Raw genomic sequence first — 19,495 nt, 5'->3', positions numbered from 1 at the left:
AAAAAACTAATACTTTGACGAAATAATCAAAGTGACACAACATTAGAAGTTCAAGGACTGAAAATTTTAAAAACTGAAGAACTACAGGATCACTTTTATTTCCACTTTTTTTAGATTCCCTTTTAACTTTCATAGGCACACACACGACTGTGAGGGGGTTGTGTTTTCTACCACTGTACACTTTAAGTTTTGATTTTCTGATTTGTTCTCGTTGGCGGACTCTCTCTATTCAACTGCAAAGTGGGAAACAGCGGTTAGTTTCTGGAGCTCACGGTTTGTCCCGTTGACCAGGGGGGGAATGCTACAACCCTAGGTAAAAAGCTTTGCTCTTTTTGGCGTTTACAACTTAGAAAATGAGAATAGCATTCATAACAGTTGGGGGGCTGGAGATCTGGAATTGGAATGCTAATTCTATTCTTAATTTATTGTCATTGTCATTACCTCCATCGGGGCCACCGCCTGATTCACATTCGAAAAAATAATTTTTGTTAAGCGTTTTTACCTTTTCGTAATGATGATAGCTCAAAGTTTTTCTCAGATTGGGCGAAGTGAATTTTAAGGTTTAGGTTAAGTTTATGATACCATGAAATTCCTTCTGTCTTTTTCGTTTGATTCATATGGCTTTTGTGGAATTTGAGGGAAAAGGAGGAGAAAGGCTTCATATCTAACTTTGAAGTGAGGATTCTCACTTCTCAGGATTCTGCTATTGTTTTGTTTTTTCCTCATCTTATGGGTCGGAGCAGCTTTGAGGGACGCTTGAAAGCAAGATGATCGATCAGTTCATTAATTTTGTCATTCGCCCTCCCAGGTATGCATCTCATGCTTCCTGTTCAGAGTTTCATTGGCCAAATTGGTATCTTCTGCTGGAAATAACGTAGTGCAACAGATCTTCTGCAGAAAGATAGATCTCTCTTTTGTTTTTTAATCAATGGGAAAGGGGAACCGAGCTTGGGACCTTTTCCAACATTGGGAAGAGAAGTAGCACTAGACCAATAGTTAGTTGGTCATAAAGATAGGACTCAGTATCTGCCTAGTATCTAAGCCCAGCTACTATTATGGGATGTCGTTTGTATGGACATTTTTCTCCTTTCATGCAGTGGAGTGGAATGAGAAACAACACAAAAACCATTTGTTAACATTTATGTTTTTATTTTGTTTTTAATGAGAGAGAGAGAGAGAGAGAGAGAGAGAGAGAGAGAGAGAGAGAGAGAGAAGGAAGTTAAATAATATTTTCTAAATAAAAACTAAAAATGAAAGAAAATTGCTTTAATTTATCTATTCTCTCCTCTCTTCCTCACCTTGCTCTCTTTAAATTTAATTTCCTCTCGCCACTTTATCTCTTTAACTTAAAAAAAAATAAAAAAATAAAAAATGAAACAAAAACAAAACAAAAACAAAACAAAACGAAATGTATCAAATAGGCTCATAAATGTTCCACTTGTATGTATGGCTCACATATCGTAAACTTCCTTGATAACACATCGTTCTGTGGTTTACCCTGTTGTAATATTTATTTGCATTCTTGAGGGGGTGCCCAGAATTGTTCTTGTGCTTGAGATTGTGGCCAGATATAAGTGGTATCATGTGGAATATGGTTTGGAATAGGTTAGTCATGCCAAATATTTCAGGTTGAGGCATAGATAATGGTGATTGACTGATTGGAATTCTTCCTTACACTAGTTTTGTTGGTCTTCTGCCATGTGTCTTGGTTGCTTAGATATGTTTTGTAGTCTTTGTTGAATTGTTTGGCTAGCATCTTCTAGCTAGACCATTGGATAACTTGTTCCCTGTATTGTTTTGTTCCTTTTTAATGAGATTAATGTGTCTTATAAATAAATCATGTTAGACAACTCTCGCCCTAGTCCCTTAGAGCAACATCTGATGTACATTTTGTACACATCTGCAATGTTGGTATACAGGGCAGAGTATAACCCGGATCAATATCTTTGGGAGAGGGATTTCACTCTTGCAGGCAGAACATACATACGACAAGACTTGGAGGCAAGTATGGACATGAGTTACCACTTACCAGGAAATTGTCGTTTTTACTTCGCGGAAATGTTTAACTACATTATGGTTCCTGAGCCTGCTATATTATATTTTGAAAATACTTGCAGCTCACAAATGCTAGGGGACATACATTGCATTGCAGTCATTATCTGCCTTCACCTTTCCCCGAAGATGCTTCTCTTCCTTGTGTTATATACTGTCATGGAAACAGGTATGTAACTACTATTGTAGAGTTTATTTTTTTAAAAAAAATTCTCTGTGATTCCGTACATTTTTGGTCCTTTTTTGGTCCACCTGTACTTGTGGTTATGAATCTTGATTCTTTAATATCATACGCTATTTTCACTTTTCCAGCACTGTTCTCTATTTTTGTTCTAAAGAAATTTAAATAAGTGTTAAAGGTGCTTTGTAGACAAAGATGTTAGAACTTACTCTGCAGTAATGGGCAATGATGCAGTGGGTGTAGGGCAGATGCAAATGAAGCTGCTGTAATGCTGCTTCCATCAAATATCACCGTTTTTACTCTTGATTTTTCGGGTTCAGGCTTATCTGATGGTGACTACGTCAGCCTTGGTTGGCATGAGGTATGTTGTCTCTTTCAATTTTATTTTCTACTTACTTTTCTTGCTTTGTGCAGTTTGTTAATTGTTCTTTACTGTGTCAGAGAGATGACCTCAAGGTTGCGGTTTCATATTTAAGAAGCAACAAACAAATCTCACGTATAGGTCTTTGGGGGCGATCTATGGGTGCAGTTACATGGTACTTTATGTTGATTCATTGACTCATTATTTAGGTTAACTTGTATTATTGGCTTGGCTATGGAAGGGTCTTCCCAGATTTTTTTTCGAGGATTTCTTCATCTTGTATAACTTTAGGTGTTCAGAATGCTTTTGTTTTTGACTTGTTATTGCGCTAAAAATTCACATTGACTTGGTGGTCAAAGATGGTGATATTCTTCTTTGCACATAAAGAATACTGACATCTACATTTTGGTGTGCGTAAGAATATTTTTTAAACTCCTGAGGTAACTAACTTCATATGTGTTATGCAGCCTTCTTTATGGAGCAGAAGACCCATCCATAGCGGGAATGGTGTTGGATAGTGCCTTTTCAAACTTGTATGTTCTAATGATGGAGCTAGTTGATGTGTACAAGATCCGTCTTCCTAAATTTACAGTACAATCTCTCTCTCTCTCTCTCTCTCTCTCTCTCTCTCTCTCTCTCTCTCTCTCTCTCTCTCTCTCTCTCTCTCTCTCTCTCCTCTCCCCCCCCAACAACACACAGAGAGATGTTGACAAACAACATAGTCTTATGGGTTTTTCGCATCTCTTAGTGCCCACATTCTGTGGGGCACACAAGAATAGGTAGATAAATTGGTCATGTGCAACAAATATAGAAAAATGTCCCAGATTGAAATATATATATGTATATATATTGTTTTGAATTAGAGCATAAAAGCTTGAAGTTAGGCTGAAAATGACATGGCTGGGACTGGTCAGTGACATAATTGGTAAAATAGAAATATAATTTTGACCCTTGATAGCATTAAATAACTCAAAAAGGTCAAATTTTCCAACCCGAATCCGTGAATGGTTAGGATTTATTCAAACATACCTGCCTACCTACCTATATAGAGCCTCAAACACAAGAGGCATGTGCACACGTGCACACACACACTCACATGGAAGGAGGAATGGTCGCTTTCCTGGCATGTAGCATATTATGTTATCTGCACATTCTAACATGATTTCACCGAATCAACGATCCCGATCTAGAGTTTACAACATAACATGCTCAACCTTCCAATGAGTGAAAATTACTCTCTTTGTTTATAGTTTTGTTCTAGTAAGGAGCTAAAATAAAGAGGGAACTTAAAGATGCAATAGGCTATTAGATCTCTTTCTACAATAAGGGGTAATCCATGATTGAGAAGTTGTAAGACCTGGTGGTGGAGAGAGCGGAAAAGGGATTGGAGAAAATTAAATGGATTCCGGGGGAAGCAAGAGGGCAATGGTTTTATGGAAATTTGGATAGCTGTATTTTGGGTGGAATGGTTGGGAGAGAAACAAGAAGATTTTTGAAAGGAGGGGTGGGGGCTGATGAAGTAAGGTTTTGGGGTTCAGGCTTCTTTTGAATCTCGGGAATTACTGTTTTTGTTATTTTAGCAATGATTTTTTTTTTGCGCACATGTATATTTCCTGTTCGATTGATTGAAATTTTCTATTTTTTTTGTTATAGTAATTTGTATGTCGTGGATAACTTGTCCACAAGTATTGTATTTTCTGAGGTATTAGTATTTTTTTTTTTTCTTATCGAAAAAATATTTTTTCTATAAGAACGATTAAAACACTCAAAAGTGTGAGTAATTTAATCACCGATTTAAAGGTCTATGATTATCTCCTTGAGTTGCCTTCTTATTTTGGCTCCTTACTAGAATAAGACGTGTGTATGTGTGCCTATAATATCCAAGCCAGGATAATTTTCCTTTTAAGGAAATTATTAGCATTTGCATGGATGATAAAGCATTAAATTTATCCAGTTCGTTTTTCTATGTTGTCTATTTAATCACGGCTTCTTAACCCCTCATTCTTCTTTAACCCTGGTTTCTTTACCCCTCCTCCTTTAACCAGGTTAAGATGGCAGTACAATACATGCGTCGGATAATTGAGAAGAAGGCAAAGTTCGATATCATGGATCTTAATTGCTTGCAGGTCTTTCTATGTTAATCATTCTGTTGACATGGATGAGTTAACCCTAGCTCCCTTCCCTACTCTCTTTTTTCGATTCACATATGACCCATACATATATAGGGCTTTTCAAGTAAGGGATCATTTACTTCAGTTAAAGAGATATATTGTGGGTTCCACTTCATCGTCCAGTCCAATAAACACAGACAGTCTATTTTTATGCCCCCATTTAAAGATTGTCCTTGCAAAAAAAAAAAAAAAAAAGTCAAATTAGACAACTTCTAGACCTCTAATTATGATTAAATAAGTAGACGAACACCGTGTTTCCAATAAACAGTAAAATCATCAAGATTATAGTCAACTGGTTAAATAGTTCTCAATTTTGCTGATTTTTTCTTAAAGAGGGACCTAAGAAATGGTTAGTATGGATCATTGGACCACGTTACAGGAGTGCCCTAGTAGTGTGTCCCTTATTTTAGCTAAAGGATTAAAAAAAACATTTTGTGCTTAGGGGTGGGTTAGACTCATGCTGGCCCAGCACTTATTATATTTCTTTTATTGTTGTAGCCATAAGATCATTTCAATGGTTATATATATGTGTGTGTGTATACATCCACAAATTTTTTTTTAAAAATATATTGAATATGGTCATTTGTATAACGCTGGCAGGTTTCATCCAAAACATTCATTCCTGCTTTATTTGGACATGCTAAGGATGACAAATTTATCCCAAACCATCATTCTGACCTTATCTACAAGTCTTATGCGGTATTGTCTCATTTAAGGTTCTTATAAATTAATATGGTTGAGTTGGCACAGTAACAAATAACTACATCTTTAATTCTTTGCAGGGGGACAAAAATATTATATATTTTGATGGTGATCACAACTCTTCTCGGCCCCAATTTTATTATGATTCAGTTTCCATTTTCTTCTACAATGTTCTTCATCCCCCGCAAATTTCTTCTCATTCATGTAAGCTTGAGAAATATTATGATTTAGGGGATTTGAAGATTGGTGCTGGTTTGGATGAGGTGATTTCTGTCTCATATAAGTTATTGTGAAAAACCTTGTAGTGTTACAATTGGTCATTAATTTTGGGATCATTACTGCTAGTATTGTATTAGCTGACTCCCCAATCAGTGTACATATGCTTTTAGGAATCCCTGTCAATGAACTGTAGCTCAGTTGATGCTTTGTAGCCAAAGGGCATTCTACCAAATCAAAGTGAGAGTTCGGAAGTTAGAGCTTCTGGCATTCATGCATCATTTTTATATCATAGTCACCGCCACCATCATCATCATGATCACAACTAAAATTCAAGCATTATAGTTCAAGATGTTCTGATGTTTCAATGTCAAGAAGCAAAAAGACACGTGCACAATCACCATCCTCATCATTATTTGGTCATTAGTGCTGAGATGTACTGAAAATTTTAATATCCACTCAGTGGCTGGCTTCACGATTATAATTTGATCGCATCCTCTATTTAAGTCAGGTGCTGCACAATAATGTTTCACAATGACTGGTTATTAGCATTTTGTTACAGCACATGCCATTAAGCCATTTTCATTGGCTATGCCTCATAACCACTATATGGGCTTGGGCAATAGATGTTGTCCACCTTTGTGCTCCACTGCCATAAGAATGGTGCATAATTTCCTGCACTAAAATGAATATGTGCCCCCACCCCTTGATTTTTAGGGCTTGTTATATGAGATAATCACTGGCGTTCATTCTGCGGGTACTGATGTTGCAAGTTCATCTTCTGCTCCTCCTGCCATTTCAACTACAAAATGTGTGGGCGAACTTCTTTCTGAAATTGCACCAGTGACTACTGTAGTTGTATGTATCTTTTTTCTAGGTTTTGTTACCTTTTGTCTCCATATTATCCATTATGTTGAATCATTGTGCAACGTACATGTTATTGATAATGCAGGATTCTGTGCATGTGGAAGCTGACATACTTAGTAGTCATGAACCATCACATCTAGAGGTGATCTACAATTGTAGTACCCTTTAAATTTTTCAATTAGGTTTTTTCTTTCGCTTTTCAATTAAGGTCAGGCTTCGCTGTAGAAAACCATGGATTAGCAATGGTTATTAGTTAGCTTGATAAGGCAGAAAAGATAGTACTGTGTGCTGTATTTTAGACCCAAAAAACTGACCAGTCTGGTTTGGTTTGGTTTTTCTGTTTAATTTTTTAATTTGGTGGTAAAATCGAACCGGTCAGGAAAGGTTTGGCTTTAGTTTTTGCATTTTAATGTTCTGTTATAATCGAATCGGCCTCCATCTTATAAAATCATCGATTGTTTTTCCTCCAAAACCTTAACTGAACTGTGTATCCTTTCTACACCTATCTCTCTTCCTCTCTCATCTTCCCCCTCCTCATCTCTCTCTCTCTCTCTCTCTCTCTCTCTCTCTCTCTCTCTCTCTCTCTCTCTCTCTCTCTCTCTCTCTCTCTCTCTCAAACCTTGATCCCGACTTAGGCATGTGCCTCCACTCTCAAATCTTGATCTTGACTCAAATGTGCTCCATCGTCATCGTATCTACTACAATCTAAGGATCTCTTGCTCGATCAGTGCATGATCTCATCTTCCCCATAGCCAGCAGCAGATTGACCAAAATTGACTGATGATGCCAAACCATTTTTCGGTAGACCAAAACTGGATGGTGTATGCTTACAACGGTTCGGTCTTGGTTCAGGAATTTTGTTTACTGACTTGGTCGGTTCAGTGGGCAGTTTGGGCGCAAAAACCGTACCAACCCAACCCAAACCATGCCCAGCCCTTAGAAAGACTGTTTGTTTATCACAAAGTGATGTAAATAGTGGGATATTGTATTGTTGCAGTGTTTTTTTAGTCGATTTGAGCTTTTACTTTTCCCCCTCTAATCTACTGTGTATTATTTACTGAGAAATCATACTCCGCCTATTTGACAAGTTGCCGTAGGGATTGATCATGCAATGGACATATGACCCCTGTGAGAAGGCAACGAGACTTTTCTGTTTGACAGATTTGTATTCTGAAATATTGCAGTTATGGTTTTACAGGACCAGCCTAATGATCAGAATGAAGAATGTTGTTCATATACAAGCTCAAATAGAGAGAGTTGGGGCAGATGCTCTTCATTAGGAGGCAGTGATGAAGAATCTTCTGCTGATTGCACAGCTGCTGACAACAGGCATCAGGTCTCTCTCTCTCTCTCTCTCTCCACATTGCATATTCCTGTAGAGACTTATTTTCTTCCGACACCACTTAAAGTTCTGTTTAAATGTTATGCTTTCATAGGACTTATCAGCGTCAATTCAGGTGGTAATCTTTTTGGTTTTTATTTGGATTGTTGAATAATTTATGGAAGTATTCAAATATATCATGTTGTAGACTCATCTAGTCCTGGATGTTGGCTCCTATGGGTTTGGTTTACCAAGAATGAGAAATAATCTATCAGAATGTTTTGGGTGCATAGGTGTATGCTTGTACATTGATCCAAGTACACAACAATCCTTCGGTGACATATTATGTGAATAAAGAAAAAAGAAAGTGGGTAGTGGGGCAGTCATATGAGATCATGCTCGTCTAGATCTTCAAAAGCTGCCTTTCATATAAATCTTGGGCATACTCAAGGTGCAAGGCCTTGCTGTACATCTACTGCTAAGAATGTGTTCTTAACAAACTTTTTGTTTTGTTATTTCATTTAACGATTGGAAATCTAATGACACATAAACAGAACATTGCACATGCTGTTTATGGGAATCATCCAAGTTTGCATTTCTTGATTTAAGTTGTCTCTTTTGATTGTAGAAGACTCTTAAGGTGCTCACGATGCCTCTTCGATGCATGCAACAAAAATCATCAGAGCTAAAAAAGGAGGAAAAGAAAAAGAAGAAGGTTCCCATTGTTCCAAAGAAGCCCAAAAGTGAGAAATTTGAAAAGCTAGAGGCCCTTAGCAAACGGCTGCGTCTTTGCATCCTTAAGCGAGTAAACCATTGTAGACATCCCACTTCGTGACTGCTGTACTATATAAAAGTGTTTGTAGCTATAGTTGTTTCCATCTTCAAGTTTTACTTTTTGTTGATTTATACCCCAACCTTGTCATCATTTTTTCTTTTTCTTGTTTTAAATCATTAGTCCTGTTCTATTTTCTGTGTCTCGCATGAGGTTTCATGAAGATCTAACTGGTCGATGATGTCCTGTCTTCCCACTCATTTGTGATACAATGATAAGTAAAAATTGCAGACAGCTTGGTAAATTTGTGGGTCAACCGACATGAATTTCAAAAGATTGGCGTTATTTCTTTATAGAAGATAGGGGTTGATAAAATTCTTAGTTATTTGGTAAATCTGACATAGAAATCACTCACATAGGAACTTGACATCTTATAATCCGTTCTGTAAAGTTAAAGAGGGCTAGGGTTAATGTAAGATTATTAGTTCGGGTAGGTTCCATATTTCTCTGCGTAGTTTCCTTTTTCTGTACTCTGGGAGCCATGACCAATGCAGCTCTGCTCCCACCCCCAACCAAATTTACTTAGCGAATACCAATATCTTGGCAAAACAGTGCGGCGGACCCAACCAGTGCACTCAGTACATTAGATTGAGGCCACTCTTGGATTGTAAGTTTATACATTTAGATCTGGTTGCCATATTTGAATGTACCTGACTTGAGCCAAATGGACTGACGATGCTAACTAAAACAGGGAATGATAAAAAGTTTATAAAGAATATCTGGCCACAAACAAGCTCTACGGTAATTATATTGCAGAGTACTAATTCCAACCATTGTTCACAGCAATTCTCTCAATTTAAATAAGGCACAGTTCATAGACGTGATTGAAGCTGGAACCTAACTAATGCAGCACACCTTTAATTTGCAACATTCTTTCACCTGGTTACAGACCTCCCATAAAACTCATTACGGCAAAATGAAACCCCTTCAGGGCATGCTGCTCAGAACACTAAACTACATGTCACTGCCCGCAACTTTTTCCAATATATTTTCATTCCTGAATGAAATCCCGGATGAGGGATCAAACTGCTCCCTAGGCAGGAAAGTTGTGTGCGTTTGCTGATAAGAAGAGTTTAAGCTCGACTCTAGTATCTGGTGTGTAAGCACCACTTCTGGATCAGCGAATGCTTCGCCCATGATAACCCGCCGCTTCTTCATCGAGCTCTCTGCTTTTGGACTCTCGGCTGGAGAATCAACATGACAAGCAGAATCTGGAGTCAAGGGTTCATGACGAGATGAGAAAGATTCATCAATGGAAAGGCTCTTGGCTGGTGTACATTCCTTGGCAGCCTTGTCTTGGAGGGGGCACTCAGAGGTCGGGGCTGGGGTTGCCGGGTCAGTCTTGTTATCAGATTCTGGGCAGTTGTCATCTGACAAACGAGCTAAGTGCCCAGAGCCAGGTGCTTCTGAATGAACTCCACTAAGTCGTTGTTGCTCTTCTATAATTTTCTTCAAGTATTTTCCTTGTGCTTCAATCCGTAACTGCAGCTGTCTCTGTACCTGCCGTGCATTCACAAGTTCAGGTTATCAAAAGTCAGCAGACCCCAACAAACAAGTCTTCCCCCCTTCCCCTTCCCCCTCTATATGCAGCAAAATTTCTTGTAGTACGGCACTGGGTGGGAAATGGTTGTAACTATTCTCTCATTATTTTCCTATCCAGTTGCTTGGTCATTTTCAGAGGACATCTTGCTAAGGGTTTCTGACACTATCAACATCATTTTTTAGGGTCTACATTGCTTTAAGATAGGTGAACCATGCATAACCAGTAAAAGCTAACTTGAACTATATGAGTGGCAACCATGACTCCTGAAGATACTTGAAGTGATATGAGCCTTTGTAGAAAGGGAAAGATTAACGACTTGCAAAATCTCTTCCTTTTTTTTTTTGTCTCCCTTCAAATTCTTCATTTTATGGATATTTATATTATCTCAGGTGGATAACAAATATTAAGTTGAAAAACGTAAAACCTAGAGACAATATATTAAATTCTGTGAAGAAAACATACCTCTAATTGCTCGTGCAGTCGCTTCTGCACCTCCATCTGCAGCTTGAGTGCTTCTGTAATTTGCATTCCACTGCAAACAGAATCAGCTTTTTGAGATTATCAGACAAAGGGAAACAAATGGAAATAAATTAATTCAAGAAACACAAAAGCCTTTGAATTGTTAGCCACATGCTGTGTGTGCTCTTATAAGTTGTGAACTGAATATGAATTATTCAACTTTAAACTTTGACTACAGGGTTCCAATTGACATGGCCCATATAACACAAAGAAATACTGAGTATAGTAAGTAGCTCTACTTACGATGAACCATCCAAATTGGAAAGCACATCCCCAGGTTCTTTCTTGTCAGCTTTTTTTCCTTGCATTAACATTTGAAGAGAATCAAGACACAATAAGGAAGGGTCAAACAATAACTCATCTTTGATATTCCTTTATCACTATAGAGAACCTGCCTAATGCAGAATTACAAATACATGAATAATTAACATAAAAGAAATCAGGTTCACCTACCATCAGACGAGGAGTCGGGTAGGTATTTTGCAAGTCGATATTTCTGAGTGCATCACACAAGTGGCATTAGTGGAAACACCAGTGAGATAGCCATATATCCTCACCCATTCTCACAACTGACTGAAGTAAAAGGAAAAAAACAATACAGCAAACTGCAAAAGTTAAGCATTGGACAGAATGGTTTTTTACATACCTGTAAATGGCTTTTTACATGGTATATGGTTAAACCTTGTACACCCATCACTCTCAAAACACCTTTTGGTGTCGCACCTAGAAAAAATTAAGAATAAATTATTTAAAACATTACATGGTAAATACACAATATCATACGTAGAAGTTGACAGATATTTCCACTGAAAATCATTCCCTCGCATGAAGACATGATGCATCTAAAATATATCTTCTGTCACGCAATATATCATTTTCTGATCTCAATCAAGTTCTCAAACATATCACATACACCACATATAAGATCAAGTATGAATTAAACTTGAGACCATTTTTTATGAATTAAACCTGAGACCATTTTTTATGCAAAGAATCATATATAAAATATGGTATATCTAGAAGCTCATTATGGATTCACGTGTTGAAATACACTGAAGACTTGCGAGCTGTAAAGCACTATTAACAGACCAGAAACTGCTTTTTTTCACCTACGCTTCCCTCACTTAAATTAAATGGACAAGCAACCAGAGGTTTTCTAAGCGAAACACAATAGGAGATTGCTCGCTCGAACAGGACAAAGAATTCTATAATATATACACGTGTATTGTATCAAAATTAGTGAATTCCATCTAAACTGAAGAAGATACGGAAACACACATGTATAGTCAAGTCAAGATTTCATCCACTTGAGTACAAAAATAAGTGTCAAGATTTCATTTACAAATCACCTTCCACTGATTTACTAGATAATTGCTGCACATTAGCAGATATATGCCACAACCAACAACAGAAACAAATTAGAAAGAAGTTAAGGTCACTCACGATCTGGCCCACCAAGTTGTGCCACAGCATCGACAAAGCGTTCATGAAGCTCGTGTGTCCAACGCAGTCGCTGTTTTGAGGCAAGGTTAGGATTATTGAGACTGTTTCCTCCGTTGATGGGTTCCATTGTGTTGATGCCACTGTCTAAATGCTGACCATGAACTAGTGAGTTGTTGCGGACTAAGCGTGAACTAGTAACATCCTTTGGTTGATACACTTTTCATTTATCTATAAACAGAAGAACTAGAAAGCCGTAATGCATAATGCACTATAGCATAAAAGAAACATAACCTCATGACTCATACCAACTACAACCTTATCTAACACATGCCTAATAAAGGAATCACTATTTACCTAAGTAAGGTAGACATTCCACGTGAACTCTTTCTTCCTTTGGTTCAAAAGATAAATAAGAAATATACAGTTAAACTTGAATATTGGCCGGTAAAATTAGAACCAATCAGATTGTGGTAGAGCTATCCATCTCTGATGACTAAAACACTTCATCACAAGTATTATCTTTTGAAAGAGCGCAAGTTAAAGAGTTGAAAAATGAAAAAGGCATGGATGTGCTTATCCAAAGCAGGAGAGCAGCTAATGTGCTGATGAGCTGATTAACCCCTTAATAGATATGCCGGAAAAAGGTTGAAGCTAAGGCAGTTAGCGATTTATAAGCATGAAGACAAATGTTTTCGTGAATCTACGATCCCCGAAAAAAATGGTTATCGTTTTTCTTTTTCAATTGATGAAGCAATAATTGGAAAAGGCTCTGCCTCAATCCCATTTCAAGACAGTGGGCAGTAAATTAGGGTTTCATAAAGAAGTGAGCTATCTTAGCGCAAGATCATATTACTATGAATTTAGAAAGAAGAAGTATGTCAAATAGTATGCTATTTGCCAAGGACAAAGAAGAATAACAGAGTTTAGATAAGCAAAGAAAAATGGGGAAGAGACATACCCTACTCAGATGACAGATCTACTCTCCCTCATATCCCACCCGCCCTCCAATTTCGAGACTCTGATCTCCGTGTTTGTTAAGTAATAGTAATAACAATAAGAATTCAGAGAGGAGGTCTGAATTTAGGAGAAAATGGCTCTCTCTGTTTCTCAGAAAGATAGATAGTCTTAAGAGAGAGAGAGAGAGATTCCCGACGTACAAGTGGTAGCACCGAGTATTAAAAAAAAAAAAGGGGGAGAGACTTGAGAGACCACCACCCACCCTCGGGGGAAGAACCGAAGAACGAAACAAAGTAAGAAAATCAACCCTTTCTATTTGTTAAGAAGATAAATTGGAGGAAAATGGTTAGCTGCAAAATAGACCTTTGAAATTGAATTATGAAAATACTGCCAACTCTTTGTAAGGTCTACTTCGTATTTTATTTCGAGATTTATTTTTCAAGTCTTCATTCTAGAATCATCCTCTAAAAAATCAGCTAATTCAATAATTACTAAACTATTTGATCAAATGGTGATTATTTCATCTCAGTTAGAAAAATAATGTTTATCTATTTATTTAATATTAGTTTTCATTTGGCTGATTTTATGGACTAATGATCCTTATACATTGAGTGCTCAAATTGTTAAACTACAAAATGAAATTTGCGCACAAATGGTTCCTCAAATAATATTATTTAAGAGATTTATTATCTAAAACTCACTTGATAAAATGTATACTATCTATTTATGTGAATAGATAAAATAAAATAAAAGTATGACATTGATCAAATGGTATGCCATTGATTTGAAAGAAAGAAAAAAACTATATTGGGGTTAAACCTAATTTGAATATGAATCATTGAATTGTGATTAATAGTGATAAATTTTATAATAATCCTAAAGGCTAACTAAAGTCCCAAAAAAAAAAATTGGTTACATTGGGAAGATAGAAATCCAGAGGTTTCAATCCTGGGTGTCAAGCATGTGGAAAGAAGAGATTCACAACAACCGTAGTAAACCCGAATTGACAAAGTCCCAATTTTTTTAACTCTCGAACGTACTGAACTTTATTTAGTTACAAGCAATTAAGTATCATGTTATGTATCACATTCGTAGATTATAGTTTTCAATAGTGAACCTCATTTATTTGCATGACTAAATTATGGTAATTCGTGATCTACCTCATTCAATGCAGGCATGCAGCCTGCTTAGTTTTCCTTTTTCTCCTTTCTTATGTTAGGCTTCGGCCCTCTGTTTCTTTTTTAGTGCAAAATAGTAAAATGCATCAAAATATTGCGATCACAAAATAAATAACATTAGTAATGCATAACCGGCCTCGAGTAGTTTATTTTATTATTTTATCGACAAAAAAAAAAAAAAAAAAAAAAAAAACCCGGCCTTGACGGAATCTGCTTGATAATATTCCGTCCCTTGTCCAAACAACAATTATTCCGGCGATTTTGTCTTATTTGTTTGCCTCATTTTGAGAGCTACGCGTGTATTTGGAGTTTTCTCTTGTTATGTTGTTGTTATTACAAATATCAAATGATACCCACTTGGCATTTGCCCACCTTATCAGTTTGGTTGTTCTAACTTGTATTCTAATTCTATCATTTGATTATCAATTTTTTTTCTATCATAGTATACGTTACGAGGTGTGCTCAACTAACCTATCCTAAAACGGAAACAACAAGAAAATAACCACGTCACCAAAAAAGCTAAGAACTCCACTAAGTCCTCCAGTTCAGGGTCGATTACTACCATAGATGAGACGACGATTCCATTTGGCTTATACAAATACTATTTGGATCATCAAAAGGAGCAAACAACATTGACATTCAACACCAAATCAATTCACAGTGGATAAAAAAATTATGAACATCATATTTGTAATCATCGTTTAGTATCTTGCATTACACCCAAAAAGAATATTTTGTAAACGAATGAACCCAAAATGAATTGTGAATAGTGATGGGATGTAAACGAATCACCCTTTCAAATATGTTCTTCTTGCATTCAATAAAAAAAATATATATGTTCTTCTAGTAAGGGATTTGTAACTCAAGCGTATATGTGACAAATCCCTCTCCTTGTAGTTTAGACTATTACTTGTACTGCATTACAAAAAACAAAAAACAAAGCAATGTGGTAAGCCAGGCTGAGAGGCATATAGCAACCGACGCTCTTGGTCCAGTGGTAAAGATCTCATGCATTGAAAAGTTGACTAGAAGCACTCTCATCTCAAGACTGAATGACAAGTCTACAATTTAAGAGTCTACATTAAGTCAAAAATTTAACCCAAGCAGCTTTGGACACACGATTCGTTCTGATATTTAAGCCACTAGTATATTGAATTTACAGTTTGGGAGTTGAGACGACTAGTTTCCACTTTCAATTCCTGCCAACTAAATGCACAAGAGAAGATTGAAACTCTACATTTAAATATCGTATGCACTGAGTGAACAACAGTATCTCACTCTGGTCATGTTCAATTTCAGCCCTACATACCATACCTAGCAATCCCATGAGGATTGACTGCGGCTACATTAATCTCTTGGGTTCTCACCTTGGCTTCACCCCAAATTAAAGATGCAGCTGCGGAGTCCAAGCTCAACATTCTTTTCTTCCCGCCACCAGGAGATCCTTCCAAGGTCAGTCCTCCAGGACTCTCATGTGATGTGAGGCAGCTTTCAGTGGAGCAATCAGCCCTTTGGGTATGGATGCTAGTCGGCACTTCTTCTTCTGGACCATGAACTCCAGCCACATCTGTGGATTGTAATGAGTAGAAGCCAAGTGGGTCAAGGGAGGGACCTTTTGTGTTCTTATTCCCCAATCCATGACACTTATGACTGTCTGTATCAGTAACTGAACCTCCAATAAATTGATCAGCAAGCATCTTACAAGCTCTCTCAAGCATTGCCATATATCTTCGCTCTGCATCCTGGCGAATCTGTAAGTGCTTCTCGGCCTACATAATAATGGGAAGAAGATTAAGTAGCTTGTGTGCGGATCCAGACACTGAGTCCAGAAGTTCTTTACTTACTAGTAGATGATAATTTTAGCATTTTGAATTATCATCAATTATATTCTGAGTGCAAAGTTACAAGCTAGGCAAATAAAAGGTAAGAAAGGGCTCAAAATTGCATTCCAGACACGCACCAATAACTTTACTGTTCACAAAGATACAGAAAAAGGGCAAGACGCACACACGCACATCCCACCTACAGAGTAGGGAAATTTACCTCAACTTGCACATGTAATTTACTTTGCACTTCCATCTGTGCTCTTAATGCCTCTTTGACTTCATAACCCCTAAAGATGCCATTTTAACCAAACGTTTAATGTAAAATGACCTATTAAGCATCAAAAGGTTTCAAAAAAGAAAAGGGATCAAAACTCTTACTCATTTAAATCAGAAGTTGGCAAATTTGGCGAAGAATTGCCGGTACCAGGGCTTTCTAGAAGGTATGAAGCTGACATTCCTCACAGTGATTGGAAAAATAAGTCAGACACAGAATTAAAGATTGCACTCACATAATATGCCTTTTAGATGGCTTCAAAATAGATATATGAATTTATTTGAGAAGGAAATCCCTTTGTTTTTGGAGAGGTATCAAGGGAGGGGAAGAGAGAGTGAGCACTTATTGTTAAAAGTACAAAGAAAGTGTTGTCCTGTATCCTTTTCAAATATAAACTTTTGGAAACACAAGTAAACCAACAAACAAATTTAGCATGGTATCGTGAGTTTGAACATTGCTACTGTAACCTCCCAAATTTTATTCAATTCTATGTGTTGTACTAGAACGAGGCTCATGCGTAAGGGGAGTGTCAGGGCATAAAAGAACACATCTTAAGATGTGGACAACAATGCTAGCTTGACATACATTGTTCACTTATTATTCCTTAACAGCTTTAAGTTTTTGGAGTCCAATGACTGTCTAACATGACATTCAAACTTTGGTTCCTAAAGAACCTACATTCGAAATCAGTCTCTGCTCTTTGTCGACATCTGCCCACATCTTCACATGCAAGATGGAACTCCACATGCAGGAGTGTGTTAGCTTGATATACATTGTTGGCTCATTCATTAACTTTTAGGATCCAATGGTTGTATAACAATCAATTATTCTATACTCTAAAACATATTCCATTCCGAACAAAACCACCTAATATGAAAGGGCACAAAGAGAGACTTATGACAAAACCTACCATCCTTGGATACATCGCCCATTTCCTTCCCTGATTGCTTACCTAGTCTGTATTTCTGTAATGAAGTAAGAAACAATAAGTGTTTAAACTTTGGTAACAAACACAATGATATAATTCAATGATAAAAAAAGAAACCTGCAGATGGCTCTTCAAATGAAAAAGGGTCAGGCCCTTCACATTCATTGTCCGCATAATAGCCTTTGGCGTAGCTTCTGCAAATAAAATTCAAGCTCTCATGAGAATCCAAAACAGCTTGAAGATGCAAGGACACGAGATATTCGCAAAAACTTAGAAAGCAGCATTGATATGGTGGTAGGCAGACAAACAAGTGGAAGCAACTAGTAGTAGTGTAGTGAATGTCCAAGTTGGTTCATGTAATGAGCTCAATCTATCTGACTCATAAACAATATCCTAAGGTCAAGTTGAAGCTAAGTTCCCAAACAAGAAACCCTACCTATCAAATACAAAACAAATAGATTTAGGCAAAGGGGATATTGAAAAAGGAGAATGAGAGAAAAAGCAACAGACTAGATGAACCGCCAAGCTGAGTGACGGCATCGACAAATCGTTCATGAAGGTCAGCAGTCCAGCGAAGACGGGGTTTGGGATCGGAAGTTAAAACGAGGCAAGGGTCTCCTCTGTGACCTTGCATATCTTCCTGACCAGCAATTCCTTCGTGGGGAGCCTGCATCAGTCTCGGAAACATCTCTCTCTCTCTCTCTCTCTCTCTCTCTCTCTCTGCAATCGTCAAATCCCAATCGCCACACAGCGCCAGCGCCAGAGCCCGTAAAGATTTGTAGCCTTTTTTATTTACTTTACTTTTCCCATGGCTGACTCCTGCCTGGGTCTTGCTCTGTGTGGGTGTTGGGTATTTAATTTAAATTTAATTTATTTGGCCTATTCGATATTTCGTGGACGGTGAAAGATAAAAGGGAAGAGCGGAGCAGAGGTAAAGTAAAAAAGAGACGAATGCTGCTATTCCACCCCTTTCCCTATTTCCAAACCCAGTCTTATTTCCATCATCTATCCTATTTTCTTATTTATCTTATTTTTAAAATTTTAAAGATAAATTTACCCATTTATAAAATGACTTCTAGGTACTTAAACTCACCCCCTTCTTCACTCTCACTTTTCCTCATTCCTGGCGCCAGTTGAGAACGGGGCATATGTAAATTATAGCTTCTGAAGTATCATTAATGTCGCTTTTTTTCTCTGTAACTTTGGTTTTCAGTATACGGTGTATGCATCTGGACATTGATTCTTTTGTTCTCTCTTTTTTTTTTTGGGTGGGTGATTGAGTATATATTGATTCATCCATTCACGAATGAAGATTGAAGAATGAAGTTTTCATTTGGTTGCAAATTGTCATAGTGGTTAATTACTTCTCGAAAGTTAGTTAAGAAAAAGAAACATTCACTTTGCTTTTTTCTTTTCTTAATTTTGTGATTGATAGTATAATCCAGACATAGATTTAGAGGAAACATACACCAAATTCCTCCCCATTCACTCAAACATACAATATTTTATGTCCATGAAGAACCATACTAGAAAAATAAAACTCCAAAGAGAAAAAGAACAGGGAACCATTGTGATTCAGATCCAGTAATGCAAGATTTGTTAGAAATTTTATATTATTTAGTAATATTTAATTTCTATAGTGAATGAAAAATAAGTGTCGTGTGTCTTAGTATTTGTTTTGCACTTGGTTATCCTTTAAAGTGCAGTTATTAATAATTAAACGGTGGGATTCAAATGATCAAGTGGTCTTGTTTTCGTTGAGTTGTGTCTGTAACTATTCAAATGAAAAGCTACGTATGTTTCAACAAGAGGTGTAATGAGTTTCATATAAACTAAACACCCTCACCTACTTGAGATATAGAATGAAGAGTGAAAAACAAAGAGTATCCCCAGTACTCTATTGTTAAATTCTTCCTAATTTTGTCTTGAGAATACAAATATATAATTGATTCGCCCGAGTCTCAAATTGAAATGCTTCAATTTAGGATTATCATTTGTTGAATCCTCATAGATGGATGCCTATAGAACTGCGAGCTCAAGGGCAGGGGCAAAATCTGTCTTTAAGACATTGCAATTCTTGCAAGCCTCAATTGCTAAAGTTTTCAGTATTTCTACACATTTGTG

At 37.1% G+C, this 19,495-nt stretch overlaps 3 protein-coding genes across 17 annotated transcripts; 1 reads left to right on the top strand and 2 right to left on the bottom strand.

Moving 5' to 3' along the window:
* Nucleotides 1–65: 65 nt before the first annotated feature.
* Nucleotides 66–8,836, top strand: LOC110768623 (alpha/beta-Hydrolases superfamily protein). Of its 10 annotated transcripts, none has more exons than XR_015835488.1 (14): nt 66–313; nt 646–808; nt 1,920–2,001; nt 2,118–2,221; nt 2,468–2,594; nt 2,675–2,769; nt 3,062–3,185; nt 4,640–4,720; nt 5,366–5,464; nt 5,548–5,730; nt 6,401–6,541; nt 6,636–6,692; nt 7,735–7,886; nt 8,165–8,445. XR_015835488.1 is itself a non-coding variant. In XM_088252768.1 (14 exons), exons 2-14 carry the CDS (start codon nt 768–770, stop codon nt 8,276–8,278), a joined length of 1,386 nt encoding a protein of 461 aa, XP_088108894.1. In that variant the 5' UTR covers nt 66–313; nt 646–767; the 3' UTR covers nt 8,279–8,441. The 10 variants fall into 10 exon arrangements, 7 of the variants coding, with proteins under 7 accessions (XP_088108894.1, XP_088108893.1, XP_021828124.1 ...); XM_088252768.1 differs by having other exon boundaries at nt 7,749–7,886; nt 8,165–8,441; XR_015835487.1 differs by lacking the exon at nt 8,165–8,445 and adding an exon at nt 8,500–8,631 and having other exon boundaries at nt 67–313.
* Nucleotides 8,837–9,423: 587 nt separating this feature from the next.
* Nucleotides 9,424–13,471, bottom strand: LOC110768625 (myb-like HTH transcriptional regulator family protein). Of its 6 annotated transcripts, none has more exons than XM_021972440.2 (7): nt 13,167–13,471; nt 12,209–12,359; nt 11,412–11,488; nt 11,219–11,261; nt 11,009–11,066; nt 10,709–10,778; nt 9,424–10,203 (listed from the first exon to the last, which is right to left on the bottom strand). In XM_021972440.2, the coding sequence occupies exons 2-7, from the start codon at nt 12,333–12,335 to the stop codon at nt 9,658–9,660; spliced, it is 921 nt and encodes a 306-aa protein (XP_021828132.1). In that variant the 5' UTR covers nt 12,336–12,359; nt 13,167–13,471; the 3' UTR covers nt 9,424–9,657. The 6 variants fall into 6 exon arrangements, with proteins under 6 accessions (XP_021828132.1, XP_021828133.1, XP_021828130.1 ...); XM_021972441.2 differs by having other exon boundaries at nt 12,209–12,352; XM_021972438.2 differs by having other exon boundaries at nt 12,209–12,451; nt 13,167–13,470.
* Nucleotides 13,472–15,338: 1,867 nt separating this feature from the next.
* LOC110768626 (protein PHR1-LIKE 3) lies at nt 15,339–18,217 on the bottom strand. Its single transcript, XM_021972444.2, has 6 exons — nt 17,882–18,217; nt 17,489–17,565; nt 17,354–17,408; nt 16,548–16,617; nt 16,387–16,456; nt 15,339–16,112 (listed from the first exon to the last, which is right to left on the bottom strand). Exons 1-6 carry the CDS (start codon nt 18,057–18,059, stop codon nt 15,645–15,647), a joined length of 918 nt encoding a protein of 305 aa, XP_021828136.2. The 5' UTR covers nt 18,060–18,217; the 3' UTR covers nt 15,339–15,644.
* Between the last annotated feature and the right edge of the window lie 1,278 nt (nt 18,218–19,495).

This window comes from Prunus avium, chromosome 4 (assembly GCF_965620075.1).
Source record: "Prunus avium chromosome 4, drPruAviu1.hap1.1, whole genome shotgun sequence".
In the NCBI taxonomy this organism is placed as follows: domain Eukaryota; kingdom Viridiplantae; phylum Streptophyta; class Magnoliopsida; order Rosales; family Rosaceae; genus Prunus; species Prunus avium.
Note: the sequence above shows the minus strand (reverse complement) of the source record. Positions and strands in the feature narration are given on the sequence as shown.